At 38.3% G+C, this 17,167-nt stretch overlaps 1 protein-coding gene across 1 annotated transcript in view; it reads right to left on the bottom strand.

The window, feature by feature from the left end:
- Window positions 1-11,320: 11,320 nt before the first annotated feature.
- FBXO15 (F-box protein 15) overlaps window positions 11,321-17,167 on the bottom strand; it is a 25,445-nt gene continuing 19,598 nt past the window's right edge. Inside the window, exons 9-10 of the mRNA XM_082290439.1 lie at window positions 15,558-15,682; window positions 11,321-12,479 (exon numbers count right to left, since the gene is read on the bottom strand). Coding sequence (XP_082146565.1) covers window positions 12,210-12,479; window positions 15,558-15,682 — 395 coding nt within the window. The 3' untranslated portion in view covers window positions 11,321-12,209. The remainder of the gene's footprint in view (window positions 12,480-15,557; window positions 15,683-17,167) is intronic.

The raw sequence follows: 17,167 nt of genomic DNA, 5'->3' as shown, positions 1-17,167 counted from the left end.
GCAGTTATGTAATGCATGGGGAGAGCAGATACCCAGAAAGGACATTTGCCTGACTACCCCTGGGTTTACTGCCACAGTTTCAGGATACACTGACTGGAAAAGGGAAAATGGAAAAGGACATGAACACTTCACTTTGCTCAGCTAACCCAGCAATATTGGAGCAGTAGTTCAGCTACCTTTAGAATTCTTCTCAGCATCTATTTCCAATCATTAAACTTCATTTCTTAGAAAAAAAAAAAAGTGTTTTTCAGAGAGACCTTGCAAAATTACCCTTCTCACAATAATCTGATTATGAACCATTACAAGGAGCTGTATTTTGCCATTATATTACATGACTGCAGGTGCTTTAAGATCAGTGCTTCCTATATAATGCTACAACAATAAAGAAATTTTCCAATAAGCTTAAGGATACACCTTCTCAAAAAGTCATTGAGGGAAATGTGAACACAGAACTTAAATTATGTATTGACTGAACTTCAGACATTTCAAATGTATGCTCACATGTTTAACTATGCTTATCGCTTAAGTCCTGCTGGGACCAAACCCTTTCCCACAGATATTCTTCTGCCAATATTGTCACTGAAAAAAAATCCCTGGGACCTGGGGAATAGCAGTTGGTGAATTCATTCACAAAAATCTAAACAAGATGTATGCATAGATACTCAAAGATATTTTGTAGAAAACACCTTTCAAGTCACTGGTTAAAATTCAGTCAAAGAAATTCAACATAGATTTCTTTCATTATCAGATAAGATAGGCTACCTTTACAGACTTCAAGGCAGCAGGATAAGATTGGCCACATAACTGAAAAGCAGGCAACATAGGCATGAACTGCTTGCATGTCAAAACCTATTTCTCCCCACAGTTAACTGAAGAAATGTGAAAGTAATGAAACTGAAGGTTTATGCTACTGTGGGTGGAATTTCTGGATGATGATGATGCTAATTTACTGCATCATCCTTACTATCTCTAGAAGAAGCAAAGCTGAAAGGACATGACTGCAAAGCTACTTGCCTATGTCTGGAGGTGACGCTCCCAGGGTGAAGCTGCTGATGCACCCTGCACCATTCTTGATGCACTTAGAATATCTCTGCCTAAAGGAGGTACTTCCCACAGCCTTAAATTTGCTTAAAATGCAAACTAGGAAAAGCATCACCTCAAATATCAACAGGAGTTTTCTAAATCCAATGAGTAAGTTTAACCAATTTGTGTCAATTACAAAATTCCTTTTAAACTAACTCATCAAGCTCACTTATGTGCTCTCATTAAATTCCCCTTTGTGCTAACATTCTTTAGTGGCAGGAACACACACACACAGATGCACTGAGGCTCAGAGAATTTTCTGGACTGTTACCAATGCATGACCACAAGCCCCAAACCAACCAGGTTATACACACCCTGCCAGAAACCCTCCTAAAGTGAGGTTTTCCTGAGAGTAGTGGGTCTATGAGGGGATGCCTTTCCCTTGGGGCTGGAATGCCAGGGAAGGACACTTCTGGGGGCTGAGTGCCCTCAACACTCCTCTTGTGGGAATGATTTTCTGCTGAATACCCTTTAGTGACCCTTTGGGGTAAAGCAAACCCAGGCACCCCCCGAGAGGGGCTTGGGGAAGGGGGGTGTTGTTGCTTTTGTGTACCTCCATGACAATCAGGAAGGTGCCACAGAAGTTCAATTGAACTTCTTCACAAAAGCACCCCATCTTTTCCCCCCTCCTTATTTTACACCCTGAAAGTTTTGCTAGATGAGATAAATCTCACATGCCTGTGTGACTTCTCTTGCTGCTTCTCAAAACTCTGGAGTCCAATGTGAAAATGAGCATTAGTGAAAGTTTCAGGAGAAAAGTGCTGGTTTATGATTTATGTCCTTTAGAGATGAGATGACTAGAAAGTTCACTAAGTCCCTGTTGCCAGACTGCAGGTACATATTAAATTAATGCTTCAGTTCACATATTCAGTTCTATTACCTGTCCAACTCTGCCAGTAGTAAAAAGATGCTACTCAGTGACATACTCTGTATAAACTTCACTGTTTTACAAGTTTATATTACAGTGCAATGTTCTGTCTCTCAGTTGCTGTAATCCCCTGGGCAGCTACTGTTGTTTTCATGAAGGACATCAGGAATTGCCCCCGCAACTGCTTAAGATAGTTCCATGCCTGTGGGAAGAGATCAAACAAGATTTATGGTAGTTACTATGTGGCAAGACAATTTGCCTGACACTGATGAGGCTAAAAAAGATAAGGCAGCTCCCAGCAGCAAACCTGCCAAATAATTCAGCAGTTAAATGAATCCCTCTATGATCCCCTGTATGAATACTACTAGGATTATGGTAAAACAAAGGCAGAATCTGATGTAAGTGTGGGAAGAAACAGATAAAGAAGCAAAAGCAGTAGAATAAAATAAGAAAAAAGAGGTAGAGACTGAAGATTGAAGTTCAAAACTTTTTTCCACCTTCAGCTGCAACCCTTATCCATGTTGTTACATACAGTGACCTGTATCTTGCAGATTGCTGCTGCAGTTTCCAAGCTGCACAGAATAGCATATGTTGGCTACATTTGTTATAGCAGTCCTACACCACATTATTACCTGAATCCTCAACAATGGTCGACAGCAAAGGAGACAGGTATCATCAGTAACACAATTAAATCACAGAAAGGCTACTCGAAAAACTCCAGCAAATTACTGCTCAGCAAACTTCTTATGGGCAAACTTTGCATTCTGAGAGATATGCTGGAAATAAAAGAAATTCATGTCTTTGTCAGGATTACAGCAGACCAGTGTGTTCCACGGGCCATCCACAATGACTTTCTGCTTCCACCCCAACTCCATCACTGTTTTGGGACTTGTCCCATGACAAGCTCTTTAGTCTACCTTGGTCCAGGAAAGTTCACGTCTAAGGCTCAAAGGCCTTAGATTTATCTCACCTGTTTCCATGCACCTTAGCAAGTTCCCTGTTACTACAGTCATTTGCTACCTTCATGGGAAAGAAAGAGATACCTGAAGGAAGCCAAGGAAGGGGAAACATTCATTTTCCTCCAACAGAGGAACTTCAGAACTTGAGCTCTTCAGACAAAGTCTTAGCCTGCCAAATAGGAAACATTGGTAGCGACCTGTGCCTAAAGGTTATTAGGTTTTGCCTACACTATAACCCCTTAGTAATAAAGATGTTCTCATACCAACATCTTTACAGGAAACAAAAATAGCAGGAAACAAAAGTAGCAGGTAAACATCTGCAAGACAAAGTCATTCAATGGAAAGACATTGCAAAGATGGCCAAACCATCTTAGCTTAGACCAACTATTTACGTGTCTTACAAAGCACCCTAACAGTAGAAAAAATGAATGCTTAAACTGCAGGTGACCTTGCACAGGTGCCAGCTGCTGCCTGTGACAGAAACAGAGTGAACTGTCATGGGCCATTCTCTATGAGCAAAGCTTTGTGTGCAAGATAGTGTGTGTTATGCATCACATTGAAACAAGAAAAAGGAAATGAAAGGAATGAGACTGCTCTACACAGGACGTGCTGGGAATGTCTAATGCTTGGTGCATTAGAAGAAGAAATCATTAAGGGAATAAACCAAGAATCTGCTGCAATGACATGGCATAGGTCTCCAGAGAGGGAACAACAACAACAAAAAGTGGCAGTAGGTAGGAGACATAGACATCTGGTAGCTTAAAATCACATTGGGGTCTTGAAAAAAAAACAACTTCCAAAAACTCAGTCCTCGGGAAAAGATTCAAATTGCAGATTTAAAGGAGGCAGCAAATTCTTTACAGATAGAAAAAGTTATGATTACCTGTTCATCAGTTTTCAGAGACAGATGCAGACATATGCTCTACCTAGGTAAGAATGTCTACGCTGTGAGAACATAAATGTAAACAAGAGCTTGACAAAAAATATTTTATAATTATTAATTAGGGGTAAATCAACTTCTGCTATTCTTCTCTTTAAAACAGAATAAATTGCTTTTTTGAAGAGGAATCTCCGAGAAAGCTACAGTAGCTGCTACAACATTTGGATGGTATGCAATGCTTTCAGTTGACTAAGTCATAAATTTGAGGCAGTCTGGTAAGTTTCTATATAAATTCTGGCAAAAAAAAGGGTGAGAATCAAGACTGTTTTTATGTAACTACCCAAGTATTAGTTGGAAACAACCCATTTGCTTAAAAAGAATCTTCAATAGTCAAGACAAAACTATCAACACAAATCAAAAAATTCAAAACTACTTCTTACTGAATGTAATTCTGGCCAGTTTCACTGAAAGACAATTTATTTGAGCTCTCACAGAGATAGGAGATTATAAAGGACATCGACACTGGAAATCCTTACTGCTGAACTAGAAGGAATAAACATAAAGAGCTGAGCTAAAGCTCCAACCAAAACTCCAGTTTTAATGAATCCTGGAATAAATGTCCCATGTAACACAAATATGGATGTGCAGTCTGATTTGGAGATGGAACTCTCTTTGGATTTCAAAATTTGCAGACATTTTCCTCTTTGCAGTGCACACAATTTGCACAAAATTACTGCAGGTGCAAAATGAGGGACCAAGGCATAGCAGAAAAAATGAAAGAGTGCTCTGTGACACTAAATTACAGTTCCATATATAAGTGCACCGAGTAGCTGTAATGGAAGCCCCAAGTACATTAGCAATTACGCAGTACTTGCAAACAGTCATTGTGGGGAGATGCCAGGAAAATGCCTCCGTCTCTTGAAAGAGATAAACGTGGCAGTTTTTTTCCAGTTCTGCTTGCTAGCTAATGAGAATGAGGCAATGTACTTATCAGTAATGGATACATTCTGAATTCATGTTTTTTAGAAAGAATCAACTGCAGGTTGGCTCTTAACAGAAAAGAGCTGCATAAAACAATGCAAACTTTTTCACATCCTGTTCAACAACAAACAGGCTAACTACCACTTCAATCTGAAAGAGCACCCTAAACCAACCCACAGAGAGAGGTCTCCAGCTGCATGAAACTGGACTTCCAATGCTTATGATTGGGACTCCAGATATGATCCTTCAGAAATACTGAGAAATATGGGCAAGAATCCTTGTGCTCCACAAATTCCTACACAGTTACAAAATACAGTGAAAATTGAAGGCCAAAATAACTGCATTCTGCGAATGCTTTGAATATATAAGTTGTAAACATGAAATGCTGAGCTTTCCAAAAAAGAGCACACTGTCAATTACCTCTACTACTTCCTAAAGACAGTGTTATTTCCAATTCAGTCTTTACCATATGTCCTACAATATGTGAAAGCAGGTGCAAAACTTGAAATTTAAAAATTACTCAGTAATTGTATTACACCATTACTTGTTCATTAAATGTCTTTTCAGGATAGCAGAACACTAGTCTTACAAAGTTGTGCCTTTCCTCACAGACAAACATTCCATTAATTTACAATAGAATTAAAACTGAAATTTTAAGATCCTTATATATATATATATGTGTGTGTCATTAGAATAAAACACGGTGGACATGTGATATAGTTACTATGATGAGGTTTTTTCCTCAAAAATACTCTTTTACTTACCATCTCATACAGGTAGCAAACCTGGAATGAAATTATTCTGTTCCAGAGCACTTTACCTCTCTTTCAAGGTTTTTGTTAAACATTTTCACAAGGTACACACAGGTACCTCTCTTTGCACCTTTGTATCAGAAAAGGAAAAGTTGTAAACCAAGGTGTTAAAAACAAATGAGATAACAATTAACAAACAAATGAGATAATTAACAAAGAGCCACTGATAATCACAAATAACTTTATTCATTATTTCCAGGTTTTGCCAAACATGGAGAGTTTTCAGTATATTTTCTAAGGGGTTTGGGTTTTGGTTTGGTTTTTTTTTAAGCTATAATCTTTATTTTCAGGTTCTTCAAAATATCAGGAGGGGGTTTTTTTGCCCTATTTGTTAGTATATTGTTTCTTTGGGACAGAAGAGATATTGATGATCCTGAGCTCTGATATGCTAAGCACTTGCATTAGCTTGAGGGGTTTGGTGGTAGTATTTTTTGTTTAATGGTTAAATACTTTCCAACCCCTGCAGATTAAACTGATTTATAGTATTTCAGGGAATAAACAGGACATAACATAGCTGTTACACGTTTTTCCCTACCTTGCATTTTTTTGGGGTAAGATTTCATCAAGACAGCTGAATTTAACTTTATGAGTGATTCAGGAGGGAAATGATTGTTAGCATGTATTCTAAGTGGCCTCTACGCAGAACAAAAGTAATTTTACCTATCAACAGATGATCAGTGTCTAACTGATAAGCGCATTTCCCTTCAAAAGGTTAATCTCTCTTCAAAAGGAGATAAACAACTTAAAGCCAGAAAGAATAACTCTCATTTTAATTTTCTTCATACATTTAAAAGCCTTACAGTTTTCAACTTCATTATAAACCCTTCTACAACTGAAGTAGCATTAATACAAAGTATCATTACTCCTTTTTCACTAACATTTTAAGAGGCACAGCATGAGAAAAAATTTTAAGCCATTTAAGAGTCTGAGAAAGAATAGAATAAGCAGTGCTTTGACATTCAGAATGGTAAATTCCTCACCACACTAAACTCCCTAGTTATCTTTGTTGCCACCATTTCCCCCTCTGATTTATGATGCATGCAAGAGACGGGAAACAAGAAAAGGATTTAACTTTTCATAATAATGTCCTTCCAACTCAATACACACAAACAGAGATTGAAACCCATTTCTTGTTCTCATTTTAACTTCCTGAAACACCATTTTTTCTGTGCAGTTTCTGATGCAATTATGTTTGAGCTCAGATTCAGTTATCACAACTTAGTTAGACACAGCAGATCAGCTGAGCTGTAGTAACACATGACAAAGGCAGAAGAGCAAATGCTTTTACCTAAATCTCCTTCTAATTGTTTGAATACGTTGAACAGTCTGGTAAATACAACGTAGGCTACTACATAACTGTTGCCAGGCAGTAAAACATTCAGATATACCTAACATATAAAACTGGATCACTTGCCTAGATTCTTAATCTGAAACAGAATTAATATATTTCAGCTGACGGTATCCTTATTATACTACACATATATTTCTGGTAAGCACTCAATCCCTAGCATCAGGTAGCCATGTACCTGGGAAAAAAAAAAATAGGAAAAGAAAAAAAGGAGGACAGTTCTTGTCTCAAAAAGCAAGCACATGACAATGAGATCAATTTCAACAAAATCAAGACCATACCTAAATACCTAATGGATTGTGGTGGTTTAGCAAAACTTCATTTGTGGGGGCAAAGAAAAAAAGGAAAAACAACTGCTTGAAACTTCTGTGACAGGCACAGAGCCAATAGCTGATGGGCAGGTTGCTAGACCAATTGGACAAGCTGGAAACGCCTCTGTGAGGGACATATTTAAGAGAGACCGCCACAAGCTCCTTTTTCCCTTGTTCCCCTACAAGGGGTGGCGAGGGGCCGGGGCCCCCGGGTCTTCCCGGCGCGGCGGCCGAGGCTGGGCCACCGAGAGGAGCCACCCCGGCGCCACGAACAGCCACACGGCTGGAAAATCCCCCAACTGAGGCCAGGACGGCGGGGCTGAGATTCTTCTGAAGCCGCCGTGGCCCGCACGGTGCCAGCGGGCCCCTGAGGTCAGCATGGCTCGCACCGAACCGGACAAAAAACACCACAGTGCCGGCAGCGAGAGACAGGGCAAGTCTTTCCCCGATGCAGAGCCCGGACAAGACCAACTTCTCAGCTGCAGCTTACAGACACTGACTTTTTTCCAAGTCAGAGAAAAAGGAAAAGTGAGGCCACGTGAAGGAAGGCCAACATGGTGGCAGTGAGGTCAGGGGGGAATGGAGAGGGCGGAGGCGCTCCCAGTGCCAGAGCTGAAATTCTCCTGCAAGCTGTGGTGGGGACTATAATACAACAATCTGTTTTCCATACAATTCATGATGTACATGGGGGGGGGTGCAGAGATCCACGCACAGCCCGTGAAGAGGAGTAGTCACACTCGGGCGCACAGATGCTGAGAGGCTTTTAAAGACTGAAGAAGAGAACCTTTGCTTCCAGGCTAGAAGAGCTCATCCTTAAAAGACTTAACCCCATAACCCACGCTGGCAGTTGTAGGAATACTGCGAGAGTCACGGGAGGGATTTTCACTGCAGCAGATTTGGGCGGGCTGTTGCTTGTCCAAGTTGAAACCACGCTAGAAAAGTTTGCGGAGAACTATCTCCTGTGGGAAGGATCCCACGGCACAGCAGAAGAAACTCTTCTCCTTAAAGAAAGACTCTTAAGAAATGAAATACTGACCAAAACCCCATGTTTGCTTCTTTGTGCGGTTGATGGAAAGAGGGAGGTACTGGGAGAAGAAAGGTGCTCTGAGAGTCTGCTTTAGTTCTCATTAGCATTTTTACTTTTAATTCTGTCAATAATAAATCTTCTTCAGACTCTTTAAGTTTTGAACCTGTTTTGCCTTGAAGTTTTTTTCCTCAATAATCCTTATTTCAGTTCATGAAATGAAGTTTCAGTTCCCCCTCCTCTGCTCAGCTATAGCAGAGGAAAATAAGTGAATAATTTTTCATGGTGCTTGGTGCTTAACCAGCGTCAAACCGCCATATGGATGAATACAAATCAAAACATACCTGCTAAATAGGGAGAGAGGCCAGGCAGGGAAAAGAAGAGTCAATGACACTACCCACCATACAACTGCTTTCCATATTAAATCAAATGTACCAAAAAAGCACATTGGAACAAAAGCAATTGCAAAAAGAAGGGAAGAAAAACCAAAACAATTGAAAGGGCATTTGGAAGAAAAATACTGTGATTACTCACCTGTGCTACAAAGACTTAGAATATACAGCTGCCATTAGCTTCCCACTATAGTAAGTCAACTGCAGTAAAGAGCAATGATTCCAGAAGGGCAGTGTTAAAATTAAAGACAATTGCTCAGATAATACAAACCAACAGTTCCAGCTTGTATCAATGGAAGATCACATTAAATGCCCAAAAATATTAATAAATTGCTCATTGAAGGCATTTTCCCTTCAAAAATACCTCTTAAAATTTTTTTTAAAAAATTCAAGAACACAGAATACAAAAGCATTTAGGTACCCAGCAGACATCTGGCAAAACAAGGATAAATGGCAGAATTAACATTTACATGTAGTTCTATTAGATGACAACTCCACTGTTGGAATAATCTCATGAAAGCCCTTTCATTAAAGCACTCTTTCACACTGATTCCTTTTCAATGCAATTTAAACTCATCATGTTAAATGAGCACTATTATAATAGCACTAAAATAAACATAGGTACTGTTTTTATGCTTGCCTACCATGTAAATCACCCTTTAAAAAATCCTACCATTCTGTCTATTGCAGAGTACTTAAACATACACATTTAGAAGTTGGTAGGGGCTGCTCTATTTTTAATTGGATGAGTTGATACCTGAAGCACACAAATACAAGTAAAATCTTTGACTTAAAAGTGTTTCTACTTCAGCTCACAGAAATTGTCTTACTACTTGTATAAATGATAAAATTACAACAAACACATTGTTCTGTCTTCAGTATGTAATACAAAATTATTAAAAGCAGCTGCAAGAAATCCTGAGGCTTTAAAGGAAAAATGTGCTGGAAGGCTTAGTGTCACGACCAGTTGCCACATGACCAGATTTCGACTGGTGCCTCCATCTTTCCCGTTTGTTCTAATAATTGTCTTTTATACAGCAAGAATCTTTTACTGTAGAGTGCTACATGCAACTCACCCGACCACCTTTTGCACCAGATGTGTAAAAGGAGACTTAGAAGATTAGATGAAGATGTTAACCAAAGCATGAGTTTTTAGAACAGATGCTTTCTTTCATGGAATGGGCCAGTGCAGTTTACCTAATGTAAACGTGGAAGTTCAGTGTACATCCTTACTTATACAAAGAAAGGAAGATGTGAGTTGAAGAAATGGAAGCTTGATTTAAGGCATTTGTAACTTACCAGATTTGATCATACAGGTGGCACCTACTGAATTTGCTTCTGTTGTGCAAGTTAAAAGCAACTGTCAGCTGAAATCAAAGGAGTCGCATAATACTAAATCAAGTTTACATCCATCTAAGGCCTATTTCAGGATCCAGAAAGATTATGGTCAGTGAAGATACAGGAGAAAAGTTCTGCAACAGTTCAGTCCATTTTTTAAGATCTTGGAACAGTTTGCTTGGGTTTGCTGAATACACATATTGTTCTGAACAACAGAAGTAAGTTAGCAATAACCTGAGGAAACTGTTCTGCCTTGTAACACCTTTTAGGTTGACAATGCTGCTAAAGGCTTACTCTCGTCCTCATCAATTCAGTTAGTAAACTTTCAGGCTACTAGATGAGCCTGTCAGGGGTAGGGAGAGCATACTCTCTTGTTTCATTTCCAACAGTGACACCAGAATTTTCTATAAAACATTCAGTTGTATAAAATAATCAAATATTTTAGAAATTGAAATTGCTTATTAAAGTAAGTACTTTATTTTTATTTTAAAACCCCCTAAAACCAGAAACATTGAAAAGACAATAAAAATTCAGCTAGAATGAACAGTGACAGATCTTTTACCATTTGATGGCTGCTGGGTGCTCATTGACTTTAGTAGATTCATAGAAGGGCAGAGAACATACTTGCACATTTCAAAGGAACAATGTAGCCAGAATAATTCTACATTTTTGTTTACAGGTTTAGCAGTAAGGCTAATCACCAAGGAGACTTTGGGACTGAGCTACCATTTCCTTGCTAAAGCTGGTATCTCAAAGACTAAATTTGGGCAAAAAAAAAAAAAAATCTAGATTGGCCACTTGTCTGTGCAGATCAGTTTCAGTGCCTGTTGTTCTGGCATTCATCACACCGAGTCCACGTGTTAAAACCTTTAAATCACTTCAAGGGACCCCTGTCCCCATCAGCAGTCAGTAAGAAAGGAGACAAAACGCAGCTGATTGTTCTTGTAAGTCTGGCTAACGACCAAACACAGAAACATTTCCTCTGCTTCTTTAGGCAAGGTTAACAAGGTGAACTAGACCTGTATCAGCCTCAGCTTAAGGTCTTTGAAAGTTACATTAAGAAACAACTCTCTGGCTGTAGTATCTATCTCCTGCTGCCTCTGTAGCACAGAAGACAAGTGCTTACATATGAACATTGTTTGCACAAACCAATTAATATATGTAAACAAATAAAGAAAAGAGAGAATTTATTTTTAAGGAAATCACTAGCATAGGAACAGCAGAGCAGTCAACAACATAACTGTCCTTACTAGGTAATGACACTGGACTCACAATACCATGTAATTTTTTTTTTTTTTTTTTTTTTAATACAGGGAGTGGAAGATGTGATTCTAAAGTTACTCTAAGGAACTGGAAAGATCAGACACATATATTCAATTTTTAAATGAATCCACATTGTTAGATAAACAGTATCAGATATGCATTGTTTCCAGAATAACTGAATGTTACATACATTCAGTAAGAACAGACATAAGCTCAGGTTGGCTGATAATTGGGACACTTATTCATAGGCCAGTATGTGAGGCAAGTATCTAGGCTCAAATCAGACAGAAGGTTAGAACATGGGAAAACAGAACAAACAGGAATTTGAAGAAATGTCATAAATAGATTTTACACATTACTTTCTTAACAAATGCCTTGACTGACATTTTTCAGATATGACTTCCCATCTACCCTTTCAATCCTTCACTAAAATATATTTAAGTGACGTTTTTCTGGAAGAAGTGTTTAACAAAATGCATTTAATAAAACCTGTCATTTACCAATAACACTCTGACAAACCTGGAGGGAACAGCACACATGCTGTTTTATTACTAAGCATAAAAGTCAATGTTCTCAAAACCAGTGTAGCTTATGTAACATAAGGCATCTTCACAGTATGGCTCTCAAAAGAAGCAATTCCTTAACCATAGTAACAAGTGTCTATAAGGAGAAATCTTCCTAAAAATAATTTCAATATACCCAGTATCAGAAACAGACTAACCATGGGATGTTCAACAGAGAAGAAAAACTCATTTATATCAATATGTCTCTTTGATCCCCCAATTGCCTATTAAAAAAAATTAGGCAATTGCACTTGTTACTGGAAAACTTGCAGGAACAGTCTTGCTTGTTGTTGTCAATCTTAAGCATCAAAGGTTTATTGTGGTTTTTGTTGTGGGAGGGTGGTTTGGTTTGGTTTTTCAAGCAAGGAAATTAGTGACCTAATTAAGTCAGTAGTTTGTTCCATACCAGCTATTTACCTTTTTGGTGCTTACATAAAGCACCAAACTGACTGTAATATATTCCTTGGTTTCTTCCAACCATACAAACTCAACACAGACTTTACCCTCTGAATCTACATAGTCTGCAGTATAGATATGACCCATGTAGTCATAAAGGCCGGATGCCTTGGAAGACAATTCCATGTAGACTGGGGCACTAAAACACCAGAAGGGCTTTCCAGTTTCATCCAAGAGAGTCAGATCCATCACAAAGCAGTCCTACAAACACAAGCAGAAGAGATTACTTCCCTATGTCATGGCACAGATCTGCCCCTGATTTTAGAGGAAATATTAAGAGTTCAGAGAGTTTTATATGAAGGCTAAAAACCAAAATATAAGTGATAGTGCTTCACTGCCTACTGCAACAAATACTTACCTAGAAGTTTCCTAAAGAAATCAAAATTGCAAACTACAGACATCAAAGGCTGTGCTACAGAAGGTACCACTGCCAACCCAAATCAGAACATTATTTCTTGAACATTTTTAAACCCTTAACATGCTTTTCTCAATTATTACTTTACCATTCAAATAATAATAGTCTTTTCAATATGAGAAAGCAACCTAAATTCAAACTCAGCTGCTAAACTTGGGTGAACGCAGCAATGTTTGCAAAGATACTCAGGGACCACCCAAGGCAGTGCACACACAATTACCCTTCCATGCCAGCTGTACATTGCACTTTTTGAATCGCTCACAGCTTCAGTTCCCAGAAAGGTAATATTAATAATCCTCATGTAATTCTTCCTTTTACAGATTCTTGAAAATATTTCTTTACAAGATTACACAACTACGTAATTTTAAAATGTTAATGCCAATTCTCGGGTCTTTGCAAAATGATTGTTTTGCATATCCCTCAAAACCACAGGAGTTGTGTGTCATTGTTAGTATCAGCTGTTACTTATTCTCTTGAGTTCTAAATCACTAAATAAATCAAATTATCTTAATTATGTTGTATCTATACTCCAAAAGCATAAACAAACCAACACCACATACTCCATGCCAAAAAAATTCATTTGAAATGTTTTATTTCTCTGTACTACATAGCTGTGCTTCTGTTGCTCTAACATTGCTTTCACTATTACTTTACTTCAATCAAACAATACAAGAGCAGATGGCACAAACATGAGGCAGTACGATACATACAGTCTCCCTAAGCTTTTTACAGTAGACTATGCTGAAAATAAAAAATTCAACCCAAACCTAATGATGATATAATAAACTTACATGAGCTACAGAATCACTGGAAACAAGAAAGAATCACTGTTTTTTGGTCTGACAACTTGCACATACAAGGCCAATTATGAAAAGTAAAGCAAGGTGGTGTTGAGTGGCGGGATGGTGGGGGTCTTCCCATGCATTTCTGTCCTGGTTCTGGCCAGGACAGGGTAAATTTTTGCAGTAGCCAGGAGGGAGCATGGCTAAAACATGGAGTTTGTTCTATACCACGTCACCTCATTTCCAAGGGTGGGGAAAGGCATGGTCAGGTTCCACAGTGAGCATTTGCATGTGAATCACTCACCTCTCTCATACATTCTTGTTATTAATATTGTTGCGGCTACTCTCAGTTTTCTTATCTCATTGCTGTTTCCAGTAAACTGTTCTTATCTTAACCTGTGATCTTTACCTTTTGTGCCTACAGTTCACCTCTCCAGCCCAGCAAAGGGGAGAGGAAAGGGGGAGCAAGCCAGCAGAGTGTGATTTGGAGTGGTTACAGTGAGAACACTAAATTGGAGAATACCATTCCTAAGCCATGACTATTTCTAACTATATCTACTTCAGCAATTAAATTTTTTTATTAAAAAAACCCAGAAGTGCCAAGAAGCTTTTGAGTTTTTTGGTTTTCCTTAGACTATTAAACAAAATTCAAATAAATTCAAAGTAGTGGAATGTCCTACTTCTGTGGCTTATGTTATTTGGCCTTCACATGTTTTAAGAATTTTAGAGTCTTATGTTAAAAACCACACTGAATTCAAGCCACAGCTATATGTTGACATGTTCAGTCTGTCACCACAAAACTAGGAGTTTAAAAAAATTTATATTCTTTATTGTCCTAGAAACAAATATTCAGTATAACTTACGCTGTAAGCACATAGGAGAGAGAATAAAACTAAAAAACTGAAGACTAGAGCCATAGCTCTCTGCTTCCTCTGACAGATAACTTCCCGAATTCTTATGTGCTACTCATGATTATTTTCATAGAAAAAAAAATATCTGCCAAGCAGCTGTTAATCCTATAGAGTCATAGAATGGTCTGGGTTGGAAAGGACTTTTAAATGTCATCTGATTCCAACTCCCCAGTCTCACCATGCTCAGCATGGAGAATTTTTTACTTTTTTTTTTTTTTCTGATGTCCAATTTAAATTTTCCCTTTTTCAGTTTAAAAACATTATCCCTTGTTTCGTCACTACAAGCTTTAGTAAAAAAGTCTCTCCCAGTTATGTTATCAAACAGCATTCCATCCCACATTTATACAGGATTGGCAGAAACAACAGTTTTATTAATTTTGAGGGGTTTTTTTCAAAAGGAGTGCCAAAATTGAAATCAAGCGTTGAACTAGTTAATTTTTCAGTAGTGCTTAAATAACATTTATCAGAATTTTTGGGACTTCTGAAATATTCATGAAAAATCTAGAGAACTACTCTGAAACTTTGTTTGAAATAGTTCTTTTAGGAATTTTATCCAATAGAATGTGTGAGCACTCCTCTAAAATACAAAGAGTTAATCCAGCTGACCGACGTACCTGACTCGAGCTAGGTGCTGACTGTAGTTTCTGCCTGTGCCCACTGGCATTTTAACATTCCCCAGCAGTTCCTGCATATACAGCACAGAACTGCAGCATATTTCCCCATAGGTTCAAGGCTTATTGCTCACAAAAAAACCCAACCAACCGACAAAACAAAAACAAACCCAAAAATGAACCCACAAAACGACAACAAAAAAACCCCCTCACACCGAACCAAAAAAAACCCTCACAAAAAGTACATCTGCAGTACATTTTTTTTGTCCAGCATTTCCAAGCAGGGCTGGTTGATCACAGCATCTTTGCTGAATGGAAAGCACTGGAGTAGTAACACACGCATAATGAGTGTATCATGCAATCCAGATGCTATGAGAGAAAAGAAAAAACCTTTTTCCTCAAAATGCACATATTTTTTGGAATATTGGAAGAGAGGTTTTTGTCTAGTTACAGACACCTTCTACAAATCAAAAAATTGTTTAAAATTTAGCATATTTAGGATGCACAAACACAATTCTGTTTTGAGATAAGCATTTCCAGAAACAAAAAGTATTTCTGACCTTTACATTGCCTTTAAACGCATCTGTTTCCCAGCATATGCCGAGTGTCCCAATAATAGGAAAGTGCTTCCTATTATCCTTTAAGCTTACAACTGAGAGCCTCAGGTATCCATTTTCAATGTCACCTGAAAATACAAACAATATACAACATTATAGCAGTGTAAATCAAATTCAGCCCAAGTACACTGTAAATGTTTTATCTTCTCTCCATGCCTTTTTCTTCCCACTCACCAATAAGAAACCTTGACATACACCAACAGCTAGATACCAAGCACATTATAGAGGAATTGAGCTGCAGTTTTGAGCTTTGATTCTGTGATCCACAATAGAAACAGCAGCTAAAAAATTCTTTTGTATTTTTTAGTATAAAAACAGGAATGCCACCTAAAGAACTTACACAAGGATGCAAGAAGTAAATTCCACATTCAACATTTCAATTTCATGCCCCCAGTGCCTCCATCACTGCCCATTCCCCAGAAGTCAAGCTCAACACTAACACACAAAATAAATGATGAGATATCTATCTCCCCCAACCTTTTTCTTTCAAATTATTTAAATCTCTCAGCTCTAACTGGAAACTCAAACAACCCAATACAAAGGGTATACAGTAACTATTCCTCCTTGGAAAAGATATTGCATCATTTTAAATTGACATGCAGTATGCTTTGATTTGAATCAAGTTTTTAAATTATGGATTTGTTCATTTTTAAAATAGCTTTCCAAGGGCTCAGGTTGGTTTTTTTTTCACAGAATTATTATTATTTGTGGGTTTTTTTATTACTATATATAACCATATTTCTTCAGTATCTCTCCTCTCAGAAGAGATCGGCGCTTTTTTTAATTGTTCTTTTTTCCCTTGCTATCAGAGAAGGAAAATTAACCAGGGAGTCCAACAGTCTAATTATAACCTGGGGTACATCATAATGAACTGACTAAAGAAAAGTGAAAATAAAAGCATCACATCATGACACAAGCAGATTTCTTAGTAAGACATCCCTTAAACAAGTTTCCTTGAACAAGAGATACTCTCTCAAAACAAAAGCACTAGAGACCTCAATACAAAAAAAGAAAGTATCTAGCACTTGAAGGAGACACATAGGAAGGGAGAGAAGGAATGCCAGGAACATAATGCTTGTCAGGATCCAGGAGCAGGCCCTGGATGGTAAGGTAAGAAGTGAAGGGGCTTGCAGAGGTTTAAGATGCAAGTGACAGAAGTGAAAAAAGACCAAAGTGTTTTGCCTGTGATTCTCCTTCAGTCAAGCTCAAGTAGCAGCACGAGACTACAGACAGAAGAAGCAACATCAGAAAAGCTGGCTGTGAGTTAAATGGCTGCAGCCTGCATGCAGTGGCAGCAAAACCTCTGCTTGAAGCAGACAGCTGAAGGCAGTGATGGAGAAAGAAAGCCCACATTTTACCACAGAAGCCAGAAACTTCTCTGAATTGGCACTGTAGGGCCAAGCAACTCCCAAGATACAGCTGGCCACAAACCAGTACTGGAAAGGCATCACTCACCAGTGGGGAGTCCAAAGAATACTTACTCTGGGAAGGAAGCAGCCCAACACATGACAGAGAACAGCTGCAGGTTTTTCAATACAGACACTGGAATAGGA

This window comes from Coloeus monedula (genome assembly GCF_965178545.1).
Source record: "Coloeus monedula genome assembly, chromosome: 1".
Taxonomy (NCBI): domain Eukaryota; kingdom Metazoa; phylum Chordata; class Aves; order Passeriformes; family Corvidae; genus Coloeus; species Coloeus monedula.
The sequence above is the reverse complement of the archived record's forward strand: the minus strand, read 5'-3'. Positions and strand labels throughout refer to the sequence as shown.